Genomic DNA, 16,507 nt, shown 5'->3' with positions numbered 1-16,507 from the left:
ATTTTAATAATAATAGAACCCCCAAGTTACATATACGGTTGAAAACACACAAAAAAGAAGAAAAATATAGACCAATAGTTGATTTTAGATACTCGATACTATACAATTTAGAAAATTATATTAAACAAAAATTAAAAAGTATTGAAAATTCTAAAAATAGCATAAAAAATGCTGATGAAGCAATTAATATTATTCAAAAAATTAAAAAAGAAAAAACAGACACATTAATCAGCCTAGATGTAAAAAATATGTACCCTAACATAAAATGGAAACTTGTACGGGATAGCCTCACAAATTTAAACATAAGTAAAACTTTAATAGATTTAACACAATTTGCATATCAGAGAAATTATTTTGAAGTCTATAATGAATTCTATAGGCAAACCGATGGTGTGAGTATGGGGTCAAAGATGGGGCCAAAACTAGCTGAATTAGTAATGATAGAAATAGACAAAAAAATACAAAACATCCCAGGGATAAAGACCGTAATGAGGTACGTAGATGACTATTTAGTAATATTTAATAATAAAATAACTAATGATAAAATAATTCTTAACACAGTTAATAGTATAAATAATGATATTAAATTTGATATAGAATTGGAAAAAGATAATAAAATTAATTTTCTTGATATAACAATAAATAATGAAACAGATAAATTTACGTTTAATACTTATAAAAAACCATCCAATGTAAATAAAACAATAAACTATCACTCTAGCATTCCACAGACAGTAAAAAAGAATACATATATAATGGAATTAAAAAATATATATACAAGAACCACCAACGAAAATGACCGAAAAATTGAATTAAAAGAATTAGAACAGAAATTCATTTTAAATAGTTATCCCAAGAAAACTTTGATGATATGGAAAACACAATATGATAAAAATAGGTTTAATACAAAAATTAAAAAAGACAAAACATATAAACCCTTCCCATACATTGATAATATTTTTAATAATTGTAATAAAAATCTTAAAAAAGAGAATGTGGCATTGGCCCCAGCTTTGACCAACAAAATCTCACAGAATGTTCATATTAATAGATCAAAAACAGACAAATTTAATAATGATGTATTGAAGAAAACTGGTGTTGTATATAAAATCAATTGTAATTGCCAAAACCCGAAATATTATATAGGTGAAACTGGTCGTACATTAGAGACACGTATTAAAGAACACGAAGCTGCCATTAGATTAAATTATAACAACTCTCCCTGGTATAACCATATTAAAAATAGTAAATGTAAAATTGATAGAAATAATATTAAAATCTTACACACAGAAAAAAATATATATAAAAGAAAATTCAAAGAACATATTGAAATAATAAAAAATAAAAACAATAATTTAATAAATATCTCTAATGGCATGCAAATAGAACAACAGTGGTACGACATCATAGAGGGCGTGGCAATAGACCAATAAAATAAAATTTTTTTGTGATACTTAACACTAAAAGTATGATTGTAAAGGTTACTTTGTGTAAGTTACCTCGTGTAAGTTGACATTTGTGCATTTACAATATTAGAAAGAATGAAACCTGTATGTATACTTTTATAAAATCTTTGTACAACTTGCTTGTTACGATGTTTATTCATATTGTCATTGTAAATTGTTATTTATAGAAATGTTTAATTATTGCGAACCCAAATCTAAAAATATTGAGTGTTTTTCAAAGCATATTAAACCAAANATCTTTGTACAACTTGCTTGTTACGATGTTTATTCATATTGTCATTGTAAATTGTTATTTATAGAAATGTTTAATTATATTGCGAACCCAAATCTAAAATTAATGAATAGAATATTTTTCAAAGCATATTAAACCAAAAAAGGTCAGTGTGCATATTTTATAAAAAAACCCTTTTCCTTTTTTGAAATATTTACCACTTAATTTTTATTTTGTTTTTATAGAGATAATTTCATCATATTACTTTTTACTCCTTGTACTATTGTTTTAGTAAGTAACGATCCAACTGAATGAAAAAGGAAATGTGTAAAACCCTTAGAGGTATTTGTAATGTTTATGTTATGTTACTTGGCAAATTACTTTGTTAGTTTTTAATTTGTATGTCAATTTTAATTTTTATAATTGTAGAACACTGAAGAGGAACCGGAAATGTTATACCGGTTCGAAATGCATATGTGAATACTAATAAAAGAATTTATTAACCTTTGCTGTGAGATAGTCTACCAAAAGGATTAAAGAGACAACCATCACAATCGAATAAATACAGCTATAACCAGTAAATTCAATAAATTTACACTTGTTTATTTTATTAAAAAATGTTTCTAAATTATTATCTGAATAAGATTGCCCCACGCCTGTTTATCCGCGTGTAAAATAACTGATAAACTGGTGTCGGGAACCTACAAATTCGGATAGAGACTTTACCGTCTTCAATCCTCCTTAGACCTAATATTAAAAGCCCTCCCGGTCAAAATCCTGATTAGGATCGGATCTCTCGATCCGAAACCCAGAGAACAGATTTCGGTTAATCTGAGCCTGTAAGAGGTATAGGATCAACCCTATACTTGTGGCTGATCTCACACTATGTGAATTTTTTGTCTGTCAAATGCAACATTCATGCAAACATTAACTTCTATACTTTGAGTATTTCTGTTTACAATATCTCTTATGTCAACTGTTACTACATATACAGCAGTTGAGATACTCAAGCGATACTGCTGTGATTCCTAGAAGCATGTCATGTATCAAAATATTTATTACCATAATACATTCAAATACGCAAACATATATATTTAATTCTATCGTATTTGTTTATAATCAATTACCATTCTAAGTGATTTAGACATTTTAATGCTTTAAGCATTTTAATCCAACTTTACTATAAAAAAACTTTTTTCTCGTAAATAACATTGCAATCAATTACAAAGCGTAATAACTTTTAATTTTCAGCCTACAGCCACAGTATTTTTTTCTATGTTGTATTGTTTAAAATTTCATTTAACTCTTTAAAACCAACTTCTATATAAAAAGAATTTCATAATGATTTACACAAATGATAGAAAAGTAGCGATAGATTTTCGAGTTGAGTAATTTAAGCAGAAATGACGGTTTTGAACTATTCTTTTCGCTCACAGTACTTAACTCTTTAAAATCCAAACGAAAAATAATTTTTGTTTTTAACTAAGATCGTTTTACTTTGCAACTCACCTAAATCTTAGTTTATCTTGGATAACTTTAAAAACCGGAAAAAACGTTCCACCTGTTATTTGTGTTTCGGTTTCGTCATATTTCATGTACCTTGGACGCTGAGACAGAAAAAAACGCAATTTATAAGTAATTATTTGATTATATAAGTTTATTGATACAGTAAATGAAATGTATTTATTTACCCTGATTCCTGATATTTTCCAAACATAGGAATTGTTAAAATCTCCTGTTAAAAGTGTTTATAATTAATCAATTATAGTAATAAATTTTAAATACTATAATTTTTCTTCATTTGTAATCTCTATCAAATTGAGAACAAGTAAAAAGAAATTATCTGAAATTTTTACCTGCCGGAACAGCTTGTACATTGCTTAACAGACATTTGATGTCAGTTAAGCAAAAATTTTAAAAAAACTATAAGAAAACGTATAAACTGTAAATATATATAGGCATTTTTATAACAGAATTCCAATACTGCAGACTAATTTTCAGGTCTGCAGACTACTGTCTCTCCTGAATAACAGCAACACTAGCCATTTTATTATATTTGTTTGCAAAAAATAAAATAAAATATTGATAAAATTAAATTTTCAAACTATCAAACGTAACTAGAAATATTTTTAATGTAATCGATTTATTACAGATTTATGATATTTTGCTGTAAAATCGGCACTAATACTTTACTTCAATTATTTGTGAAAAAAATATATTCAATAGAAAAAATAATTGGTTAATGAAAGGATGAAAAAGAAAATGGTAATATTCAGGAGAAAATGGTAAAAGTATTTACAGATTGATTAAAAAACAGTGTAGAGAAACGAAAATATTGTTACAAAGAAAAAGACTGAGAAAGAACAATTGCTGAAATGGAGTAATTGCCATGGAACACGTTGATGGAAAACTTTGTTTGATTATATAACATAAAAATAACTTNNNATGGGTCGAAGTCACCCAATCGGACGTCGATGGGCGTCTTCATATCAGAGGGGCGGAGGAGTGAGTCGTGGGAATTGGACGCTCAGTGTGGAGTTTTCGGGGCGGAAGCTGCTGGTGTTTTGCGGGGGTTGGCTTTGTGTTCCCAAAACCCTTGTCCGACCATTATATGTACAGACAGTCGTTCAGTGCTAGAGGCGTTGGCTAACGTGGGGTATACTTCGGATGCGATCATCATCGATATTGCGGCGGCAGTCTCGTCCTTTCCTCAGCCTATTGTGATGTTATGGACTCCGGGGCACGTCGGTATTGCACTCAACGAAGACGCGGATAAGGCAGCGAAGGGAGCGAATTTAACCGGTTCCTGGAGGGGCCCGCTGTTGCCTAAGGACATTCATCGGTTGGTATGGCAGGACACATGTAATTCATTACGGAACCACTGGGCTGCGGTCCATAGGAACAGGGGTAGGGAGTATCTCCGTCCTTTTTACCCGTGGCCTTATCACCACGCTTCATTGCGGCAAGCGGAAACACTCCTGGCGAAACTACGGACTGGTACGGCCCACTCAATGACTTTCTTTATTCGCGTGGTATCGTCCCGTCCCCTAACTGTTTGTTCTGTGGGGAGGCAGAAACTACTGAACATTTCTGGCTAAGGTGTCCAGAGTATACTACGATTCGCATGGACCTACTGAAACACTTACGACTGAATTTACAGACTGTGCGTACATTGTCTCCTCTGTATTGGCCACAGGCCGACATGTTCTCGAAGTATCATATACACCTTCTAGAACAGTATATTCATCGATCGGGTCGCTTTACCAAATAAGGTGGCGCTGCACGTCGGAGAAAATGCGATATAGGCTGCAATCTCCATATAAACGAGAGAGAGAGAGAGAGAGAGAGAGTTTCGAATTTTTTTTAAAAAAAACTTGTGTTATCGATTTATATTATTAAATTCTTATACAAATTACATAAAATCTACACCGTATAAGTCTTTATTTCGATATTATTTGAAAAATTTTTTTATTAATTTCAAAAAAATTTTTTTGAAAAAATGTGTTATATATATTTTTATATACTAATTAATTTTTATACTTCAGAATGTATCAAACGCATACTACTTCTAAACATCTGTGTATATGAGTGCAATATTTAAACACACCTATCCTATCATCAACCCATGACGTACCATAAGACCCTATTATCCTAGACAAAATACCTCTAAATTTATCCCAATTAATTTTCTCATTATCCCTATATATTCGATATTTAGTCTCAATATACCTAGACATCAAACTTATATTACAACTAATAATAGCATGATCACACGTAGTATATTCATATGTAACAAAACAATTAGATATTCTCCTATCTATATTACTAGATGTTAACATAATATCTACAAATGACTCACCCAATGTAGATGAAAAAGTAGGGATTATATTATCTCTATTAACCACTACGCAATTCCATTTTGATATTATGTCCATTAATATCCAACCTCTATTATCTGTAATTGATGAACCCCAAACTGTAGACTTTGCATTTGAATCTATCGCTATTATATAATTTTTTCCATGAAATAAAGATAAAATTTTATCTAACTCAATAATTGATTGCTCTATATCTCCACCAGGAGGAAAGTAGAAACTAGCCAGATAAAATACATCATCCTCTCTTAAAACTTGTGCAGCTGCACAAGTAGTGGATGATAAATTATGTAAACTTAATACTGTCCATGTACTATCAGTAACAACAATCGCAGCCCAGGGAGTACCAGCCGTACACTGAACTACACGTGTATGTAACCCATATCCTACTACCTTGTCTTTATACACATATGGTTCCTGTATTAACAACATATTTACCATACCTTTATCAACTAATTGGAGTAATTCACCAGGTACCGATTTCTTTCTTTGCGTATTAACTTGAGTTATTCCTAAATTAATATTATCTTTTACTATATTATCCATAATCTACCTGTTCTTTATATCTTGATATGGCCACCTGATACGAATAACAATCCTTTTCCCTGGAAATATGATTACATATTCTATTTATTTGTCTACATGGAACGCAAATCTTAACACTATCATTAACACACTCTTTAGACTTATGTCCTTTCTGTCCGCACTTATAACATACATCTACATCACTCCTACAATTTCTAGCCAGATGACCAAATAATTGGCATTTATAGCATTTAGCTATCTCATAATAGTCACGAATCACACAGCATCGATATTCTACAAATAACCTTCCTATTAAATTGATTTTATTCCTCAATAAAGGAGCTACCTCAACAATCCAATTTGTCAAATAATCCCGATGTCTACCTATTCTATATAATAATTTAAAACTAGATTTAAAAGCATCATAACTCATATCCTCACCTATCATATCTATATTTAAATCATATATTATTTTAATTAATTTATCTTCACCTATCTCTTTAGGGACATCTACCAACATCATCCGAGGATACCACCTTACAGGAACTTCCATAACTAATTCCGCTTTTTCCAATACTTTATGTTTCAACACTTTCTATCTATCTTGTAAACTAGCTAATGTAACCAATATACCATTAGTTCTTAACTTACGTACTCCTATCATTCTAATTTTATCTTTACTTGGATTTATCCCTGTTAAAAATTTCCTTTTAACCTCGTCACTATTATCTTCCTCTTTACCCTTTACTATAACTACTACGGGTTTTTTATTTTTATCCAACTCATTAGACATTATACCTTTAACTCTATCTGCATATGTTACAGTATCACTTACTTTAACCTGAATATTTTTCTCCTGAATAAATTCCAATTTTCCTCTTAATCTCTCATTTTCTATTAGTAAAGATTTAACTACATTAGAAACCTCACCAAATAATTCTTGCAACTTCTCAGTAACAGCTATAGTTAATCTATTACCTTTATCCATACATACCTTATATAACTGCGACTGCACTATTTCCAACTGTTCTAAACTATCCATAGAATCCACCTCCTCCATTCGATGTATATCCAGCTCTCAACTTATCTCACTTAAACTTTTACTTACTCTTCTAGGAATATGGGACCCAGGATAGTCCCCCCCATCCCCCGGTACTTGTAATTGTTTTTGTTTTTGTTTTCCTTCCATAATTAATTTAAAGAGAATACCCCAAAAATCCCCCCAGACCCAGGTGCAGGCATAGCTCCCCAACCATGCCAAGCACCCAACCACCCCCAGAGCCTATGAGTAGGACCAAAGGCAATCCCCGTGGCCTCGGGAGAGGCCCCCACCCCCTGCCAGAGGGTCCTGTCCAGGGCGCCATCCTGCACTCTGGCAGGGGGCAAGATTATCCACCCCATGATCGGGCTGCCAGCACCGACTGGCTAGGACATGCCGGGCCCCTCACTATGGAACGCCCCAGGTGTACCACCCCCAGTTTATCCCCTGTACCCTCGGGGATTGCCTTCAATCCACTCTCCCCGGGGCAAGCAATCTAAGCACCTGACATAGCTTCAGAAACTACACCTACACCTGAATCCCCCGCTGCACCAGTGGCTTCCCCAGGACACATACCATTACAGCATGTCCCCTGGGTACTGAGCCCCTCTGCCACGACAAGGCTGGTACGTACGAGTTGGGGCCATTGCCTGGTTTGGGCACAAGCAATGGACCCCCATTTAGAGAGGGTACAGCACGGACAGGAAAACACAGACACGTTTTACTAATTAAACAAGTTTAATTTCACGCTAACATTAATATATATACAGAATAAGTTCGGATTCCCGCCGTTTCCAAAATCCCGAGCAATCAGATGTACCAATAGACCGGTAGTTTCTTTCTCAGTAACTACCTCCCGAAAATTTAGTTGTGTGCATAAACTAAAACTAACTTAAAACTTAATTAAACTAAGAGATAGAAAAGATAGAAAAACAGGAAGAATTAAAAAACAAAGAGTACCCAATTTTTCTGTTGGTTCTCTACCGTTCCTCATCTCGGCTTCTTTCTGCAGCCGTTCTCCTTTTAGAACAAATCGTGTCTGTTTCGGGGTTTTCTTTTCTATAATCAACGATCGGATTCTTTTGCCGATCCGATTCTTATGGCCTCCTTCTGCAGCGCTTCCCAACTTTCCATTTCGGAGTCTGCTGCCGCTCATCCTCCTGTGAGGCCGGGACCACACACTCCCCCTGGGACGGAAACCGGCTATCGAGCTAAAGTCAATATATTGATGACTTATTATGTAGATAGGACCAGTGTGACCAAGGAACGGGGTGCGAGACGATTTAATTGTCGCATTCCAGGCGATGTGGGTTCCTGTCCGTGGTGAGGGGACCTCCCAGAGATGGTTTAGATACTCTTCTTCACCATCCCTGGGATCTGAACGCCCACCCACGTGTTTGCCGTACGTGGTGTCCCGTATGCCGGAAAGGGGGACTGGTAGTTGAGGGGCAACATAACTTCCCCAACACACTGCTTTGGCCCCTGCTTCGGATAAACGGGAGGCTCAAATCAGGCTCCGTTTGAGTCAATCGGCTGGTCGTTGAGTCATTCTTGACCTCGGCTTGGAGTCAACTGATCAATGCAGACCGGGTGGACACGTCAGACAAGATGTGCTCTTCTTGACTGCGTTGTGAGGGTATAGCTCCTGGGAAACCCTGGTGTGACGGTCTATGGGAGTCTCGCATGTGACGGCATCCCCTTGTTGGGCCCCATGGTGGGTGGGGTCACTAGGAGTCGAATATTTATATATAATTATGGATTGAAAAAACCCAAAACGATCAGATACACCAGCAACGACAAATGAAAAGACATCCAGTCAGCCATCCTACTTGATAGTACATGCTACTGGAAAAAAACCTCTTTCGAAATGCTCTCCATTTCTCATTCAAAAATTATTTGAATCAACTGTTGGACACTTGAAAAAGATCCAGAAATTGAGGTCAGGGGACCTGCTGATAGAAACAGCCTCACCTCAACAATCAGTAAAACTATTGGCAACAAAGACAATGGGAGACATGGAAGTTACTGTAACCCCACATGGAAGTCTAAACTCATCACGTGGGGTGATATCCGAAATAGATCTGATGTCAGAAGACGAATCAAATATCCAAATTGGTTTGTCAGACCAAGGTGTCACTGCAGTCCGACGCATTTCCATTCGTCGAGATGGCAAGTTGATACCAACAAAACACCTTATATTGACATTTAACAAACCAACCTTGCCATCTTCTGTTACGGCAGGATATCTCCGTTGCCCACTACGCCCATACATTCCAAACCCGCTGCGTTGCTTTAGATGTCAGCGGTTTGGACACTCACAGACATCATGTAGAGGAAAAAAAGNTGAAATTTACAAATGATGATAATGCAACGTTGGTGAATAGTTAATTATGTATAATCTTGTTAGTTATCGTGTTAATACTTCTGGCTAATCTAACGAAAGCATCGTAAATAATCTTATTAGCCCAAATATCAGAGAGCCTACATGGCCATTCAATCCCATATTCTGTCATTACTATTTTCAATTCCATTCTTTCCAGCTCAAACATTACACATTGATAAAAGTAATGCTTTGAGCTATCAATTACTAAGCACGTAGGACATTGGTCATTATGCCGATTTGTAAATAATGTTAAATAACTTGCATATTTCCCATGGTTGGTAAAAAGTTGAGTTGTGACATGATCAGGTGAGAACCATTCAAGAGAACAAAATTTTTTCAAATCAGGTATAAACTCGTAGGTTATGTGTGTATTATTTAAATTCCATTCATTTTGCCAGACATAGTGTTTTTCATAATAGGCGCTTTATTGTACCAAGGCTGATTTTTTCGTATTCAATTGGCAAGGTAATATCTTCGGCAGCTTGTTTTGCCAAAGTATCTGCTCTAGCTCTAGTCCATAAAATATTAAAATGACATGTGGATAGATGTATAAGCCTTCGTATCTCCTCGGCAATAGGGTGTAATTTAGTGCTATTAATAATATTATAGGCAGACAGGGAATCTGTGTAAATGTGTATATTTGCACAATTCTGAGTATGACATATCCAGGTGATTGCCATCTTGATGGCACAAAGCTCTGCCTGGAATATTGTGCAATTATTATTTAGCCGAATTGTTCGATGGTATATTTCAATGTCATTAACATAGGCCACAAAAGAACAGCCCACCATATCATTGTGTTTTGAACCATCAGTAAATACATTTATGTCTTGAGGACAGCTATTATCACTATTACAATTCGGTGGAATGCCGTAATATATGGTATCACAATACGGAAATGGCCATTCAATATCATCATGAGTAATTGTTTGATTATTAAGCTCCAATACGTCTCCCCATTTTGCTCTTTGTAAATCCCGCTTTTGCCTAATAGAGATGTCTAACGGAGGCTTCCTGGCGATTACCTGTGGCTTAGCAGCCACAACCCATGGCCCCTCTTGGCTAAATGCTGAGGCCGGGCGGGCGGCGATGGCAGCGTACGAGGTGCTACCAGCCTTGGCTGCCTTGCCGTCTTTAACTGCAACTGGAAGCGTATTGGGCGGCTTTCAGATACCCACGACCTCTTTCAAGGTTTGGTTTTCAGCCCGGAGAGAGGCAATCTTGATATCCTGGGCACTGAGAATCATCGCTATCTTGTTGAAGAGACTGTAGATGGTCGCACAAGTGGACTTTTGACACCTATTGTCGGTTTTGCCCAAGAGCTTTGTCAGCTCGCTGTGCACTCCATCTAATGCAATACGTCGATCCTCTACTGTCTCAAGCTTTTCCTGTATTGCTACAGGTGCCGACGACGGTGTTTCAGCTTCGGTGGCCGGACTTGTATCCCCGGCCACCGCTGCAGTAGGGTTTTTCTTGGACTTAGTCCTTGACCCATCTTTGCTTTTGGTGGAGGGTTTCTCCTCCTCCACGGTCATTGCAGCCTTAGCGGGTTCCCCTTTTTGCTTGTCGCCTTCAGGTTTTGCCGCTTTAGCTTTGGCCGCCTTTGTTCGTCTTTCTCTCTTTCTGGACTTGGAGTTGGAAGGCGTGGGCTTCCACTCGCTTTCCTCTCCCGAGGAAGCGGAATCAAAGACATCCCCTGAACCGGAGCCAGACGAGTCGGAATCAGACCCGCTGCTCCCTGAAGGGACCGATACTATTACAGCATCTGTTTGCCTATCTCGCTTGGGCTCGTGTGCCTGATCATTGGCGGGCTTGCGCGAACGCAAAGTCCGTTTCTCCTGTCGCTTGGCGTTTGTCATATCGTTGCCTTCCACACGTGCTTCCTCCACCACATTACTTCCTTGATCGCTTAAGGAACCAGTCGCAACGTTTGCACAAGACACAGCCTTAACGCATTCGCTCACACTTTTATCCTTAGCCATCATAATAATTGAAATAAAAAGAGGGGATTAGGGTGAACTTGACCTTTCACGGGTGCCCTGACTCTGTTCGAGAATTAAAGTATGCGTTTAAGAGCCAGCTCTGACTTCGGACATACCGAGGGCTCGTTTTGGCCCTCTTATTGCCGGGTCGTCACTGCTTAGCCCGCTGCCGGGACAGCTACCCATTTAAATGGCCTCCTACCCAAGGTTACCCCAGCCTGGCTGGTTGCTCGGTTTGGGCCGCCCCATCATCCCTACTAGGAGATGCTCTTCTTGTTTCTAGCCCTCCGAGATCATATACGGCCATCCAACGCAATGTCAGGCCTTTAAACACCGCTCCCCCCAAGCACATAAGGAAGTTGGCCCTATGTTTGAGGAGCGGCTTTGCCGACTGCCCGTCAGGATAGATACCAGCTAGCAGGGTCCTACGATCCACTGTAAGCGCTACCCCCTGGCCACCAGCGAGGCTTCGGCTACGGGAGTACGACTCCTTGCCCTACTGGCTTTGGCATGCAGGCCGCAGCTCCCCAAGCCAGCACCAGGTGTGCGAAGCTGTTTTGTGAATTTCAACTAATACTCTTTTAAATTGTGTGAGAGTGAGTCAAAAAGGAAGTTTCGATTTTTACCGAAATTACCGGACTGGCTGTTTACGTCAAGGGTTATATTCTAAATAGCCTGGTGAGGATATTTATAGTGTAAGAATGAAAAATAAACGATAACATTTTGTACATATAAAAGTTTTTCTTCTTTCATTTCTTTCTGTTCTATTTCCAGCCCCCTCGATGTGGGTTCCTGTCCGTGGTGAGGGGACCTCCCAGAGATGGTTTAGATACTCTTCTTCACCATCCCTGGGATCTGAACGCCCACCCACGTGTTTGCCGTNTGATTAAAAATTTGTCAAACAATTCCCTTTGTAATCTTCTGTGTCTGTTTAACAGAATATGGACAGAACATACTTTTCCTGACTCTTGGAGGCTATCTATAGTTATTCCCATTCTCAAGCCTGGTAAAGACCACAAGAATCCCTCTAATTACAGACCAATCTCTCTGACAAGTTGTCTGTGTAAACTCTTTGAGAGAATGGTAAACAGACGCCTGATGTTCCTTTTAGAGGTAAAGAACTATTTTTCACCACATTAGAGTGGATTCCGTAGGAACAGAAGTACCACTGATAACTTAGTAAACCTTGAAACATCTATACGCGAAGCGTTTGTTAGACGACAGCACTTAGTGTCTGTATTTTTCGATATAGAGAAGGCCTATGATCGCTGTTGGCGATACAGGATACTCCGTGATCTGTACGAATTCGGATTGCGGGGTAATTTGCCGATTTTGATAAAAAAACTTCCTACAGAATCGAAGATTTCATGTCAGGATGGGCAACACTTTATCTAGGCCTTTCACACAACAAGAAGGTGTTCCTCAAGGCTCTATTTTGAGTGTGACTCTGTTCCTAATTAAAATTAACAGCATAGCTAACTGTCTTCCCCCTAGTGTGAAACACTCTTTGTATGTGGATGACTTTCAGATCTCTTGCCAGTCTAGTAACATGAGTTTCATTGAGAGACAACTGCAAACCTCTTTAAATCGCATAGAAAATTGGTCCAAGACCAATGGTTTTAGTTTCAACGTAGAGAAGACCTCGTGCATTCACTTTTGCCGAAGGCGTGGTTTGCACCTGGATCCTGAAATATATTTAAATGGAGTTAAAATTCCAATTGTTAATGAGACTAAGTTTTTGGGTGTTTGTTTTGACAAAAAACTGACATTCTTGCCACACTTGCGCAACCTGAAGAGTAGATGTTTAAAATCTCTAAACCTTTTAAAGGTATTATGCTGCTCATCCTGGGGAGCAGACAAAGTTTCTATGCTCAGGATTTATAGGGCCCTTGTCCGCTCTAAGCTGGACTACGGATGCATTGTTTATGGCTCTGCGCGAGAATCTACTCTTCGGATGCTGGATCCAATCCATCATCAAGCACTGCGTTTGTGCACTGGTGCATTCCGAACTTCCCCTGTCCAAAGTTTGTATGTGGATGCTTATGAGCCTCCACTGTCTCTTAGGAGAGAACAGTTGTCTCTATTTTACTATATAAAGCAGAAATCTAACTCTAAACCTTCAGTCGATTATAGAGTATTAGATACTCAGCTGAAAAGGTTATTTGAAACTCGCCCTAGTTGTGTCCCTACATTCCCCATAAGAACGGAGAATGTGAGTAGCACGATTGACCTTAACACAAGCAACATTTCACAGCTAGAGGTCTGTAGTATATCTCCTTGGTCAACTCCTGTGATAAATGTTGACCTTAGCTTAAAGCAGTTTCCTAAGGAATCCACACCAGACTACGTCTATAGACAGCACTTTGCAGAAATTCAACATTGTGACAGGAATTTAATTCCTATTTATACAGATGGATCTAAATCTGATGATTACGTTGGCTCAGCTTTCGTCTGCCAGGATGAAATTGTGGCAGAACAAATTGCATCAAATTCTTCTATCTTTTCTGCAGAGTTGCATGCTATTTATTTAGCTCTAAAGTATATAAATAGGAAAGGTCATCGTTGCTGTGTTATATACACTGACTCAGTTAGTGCACTTCAGGCTTTGATCTCGTGTGAACCTAGTTCCCACTCCATAGTGATTAAAATTCATAAACTGTTTTGCCATCTTATTGCAAGTAATTTCTTTGTAAAATTTTGTTGGGTCCCAGGCCATGTAGGTATAAAAGGAAATGAAGAAGCGGACGCAGCTGCAAAGGCAGCTAGTCCTTCACAGCATATAATGCCTATTGAAGGAGGTGATTTGAAGCTAGTTGTTAAAAAACGACTAGCAGAGCGATGGCAAAACATGTGGAATGCACAAATCCACAATAAACTACACGAGATCAAGCCGAATATAGAAAATTGGACACGTAATAAACAGTATGACAGGAGATCTGAAGTAATTCTTACTCGTTTGAGAATTGGGCATACTCGGTTGACTCATCTGTACCTTTTGAAGGGTGAAGATCAGCCATTATGCCAATATTGTAACTGTACTGTAAGTGTTAAACACATACTTTACAACTGCATTGCCTCTGAGAGGATACGTAGACAGCATTTTGGAAATGCAAGTTTTAAAGAGATTTTGGGCCAGAGGCCAAATCTTGATAAGATACTGAACTTTTTGAAAGTCGTAAATATTTATAAAGAAATTTAATTAATTATTTATATATTTATTTATTTATTTATTATATGGTTATATCTATTTTGTTGTTTTGTTTGTTTGTTTCTATTTACGTTTTTGTGTCATATTTATATTTTGTGTTATATATATTTAGTTTTGTTATATTTTACCTTTTGTCATGGCGCAGCATGGCCTAAAGGGCCCTTGCGCCAAAAAAACCTTAACCAACCAACCAACCATTGAGAGACAACTGCAAACCTCCCTAAATCGCATAGACAATTGGTCCAAGACCAATGGTTTTACTTTTAATACAGAGAAGACCTCTTGCATCCACTTTTGCTGAAGGCATGGTATTCACCTGGATCCAGAAATTTATTTAAATGGGGTTAAAATTCCAATGGTCAATGAGGCAAAGTTTTTGGGAGTTTCATTTGACCCTAAAGTGACGTTTTTAGCACACTTGCGCAATTTGAAGAGTAGATGTCTAAAATCTCTAAACCTTTTAAAGGTACTGTGCTGCTCATCCTGGGGAGCAGACAAATGTTTATAGGGCTCTTGTCCACTCAAAGCTGGATTACGGATACATTGTTTATGGCTCTGCGAGGGAATCTACTCTTCAGATGCTGGATCCTATTCATCATCAAGCACTACGCTTGTGCACTGGTGCTTTTCGAACTTCTCCTGTACAAAGTTTGTATGTGGATGCTTATGAGCCTCCACTATCTCAGGAGAGAACAGTTGTCTTTTTTTTATTATATAAAACAAAAATCTCTCAGTAAACCTTCAGTTTATTGTACAGTATTAGATGCTCAGGTGAAAACGTTATTAGAAGCTAGTCCAAATAGTGTCCCCACATTTTCTATAAGAATGGAGAATGCGAGCACCACGATTGATCTGAACACATGCAACCTTTCACAGGTAGAGGTCTGTAGTATATCACCTTGGTCAACTTTTTTGATAAATGTTGACCTTAGCTTAGAGCAATTTCCTAAGGAATCCACACCAGACTATGTCTACAGACAGCACTTTGCAGAAATTCAACATCGTGAAAGGAATTTAATTCCTATTCTTACAGATGGATCTAAATCTAATGATTACGTTGGCTCAACCTTCGTCTGTTAGGATGAAATCATGGCAGAACAAATTGCATCAAATTCTTCCATCTTTTCTGCAGAGTTGCATGCTATTTATTTAGCTTTAAAATATATAAATAGGAAAGGTCATCGTTGCTGTGTGATTTACACTGACTCTTCAGGCTTTGATCTCGTGCGAACCTAGTTCTTACTCTATAGTGATTAAAATTCATAATTTTATTTGCCATTTTTATACGAGGAATCTCTCTATAAAATTTTGTTGGGTATCTGGGCATGTCGGCATAAGAGGGAACGAAGAAGCTGATGCAGCTGCAAAGGCAGCTAATCCTTCACAGCATGAAATGTGTATTGACGGAAGTGATTTGAAGCTAGTAGTTAAAAAATGACTAGCAGAGCAATGGCAAAACGTGTGGAACGCACAAGTCCACAATAAAGTACATGAGATCAAGCCAAATATAGAAAATTGGACACATAATAAACAGTATGACAGGAGATCTGAAGTAATTCTTACGCGTTTGAGAATTGGGCATACTCGGTTGACTCATCAATATTTTTTGAAGGGTGAAGACCAGCCAGTATGCGAGCATTGCAACTGCTTTTTAAGTGTAAAACACATGCTTTGCAACTGCACAGCTTTTGATCAAAGTCATAGACAGCATTTTGGAAATGCAAGTCTGAGAGAGATTTTGGGCTAGAGGCCAAATCTTGACAAATTATTGAACTTTTTGAAAGTGAATAATATTTATAAACATATTTAATTATTTAT

At 37.5% G+C, this 16,507-nt stretch overlaps 2 protein-coding genes and 1 long non-coding RNA gene across 3 annotated transcripts in view; all 3 read left to right on the top strand.

The window, feature by feature from the left end:
• The first annotated feature begins 1,709 nt into the window (after nucleotides 1–1,709).
• LOC111631197 lies at nucleotides 1,710–2,246 on the top strand. Its single transcript, XR_002757658.1, has 3 exons — nucleotides 1,710–1,843; nucleotides 1,923–2,019; nucleotides 2,107–2,246. It is a non-coding gene; the product is annotated as an uncharacterized LOC111631197 (long non-coding RNA).
• Nucleotides 2,247–8,954: 6,708 nt separating this feature from the next.
• Nucleotides 8,955–16,507, top strand: part of LOC111631183 — a 12,634-nt gene continuing 5,081 nt past the window's right edge. The window contains exon 1 of the mRNA XM_023375384.1: nucleotides 8,955–9,319. Within this exon, the coding sequence (XP_023231152.1) occupies nucleotides 9,123–9,319 (197 nt within the window). The 5' untranslated portion in view covers nucleotides 8,955–9,122. The remainder of the gene's footprint in view (nucleotides 9,320–16,507) is intronic.
• Nucleotides 12,372–14,856, top strand: LOC111631182. The gene has a single exon (XM_023375382.1). The coding sequence runs from the start codon at nucleotides 12,857–12,859 to the stop codon at nucleotides 14,678–14,680; it is 1,824 nt and encodes a 607-aa protein (XP_023231150.1). The 5' UTR covers nucleotides 12,372–12,856; the 3' UTR covers nucleotides 14,681–14,856.

This window comes from Centruroides sculpturatus, unplaced genomic scaffold (assembly GCF_000671375.1).
Source record: "Centruroides sculpturatus isolate CEXI.00-Female unplaced genomic scaffold, Cexi_2.0 scaffold552, whole genome shotgun sequence".
NCBI lineage: Eukaryota > Metazoa > Arthropoda > Arachnida > Scorpiones > Buthidae > Centruroides > Centruroides sculpturatus.
The sequence above is the reverse complement of the archived record's forward strand: the minus strand, read 5'-3'. Positions and strand labels throughout refer to the sequence as shown.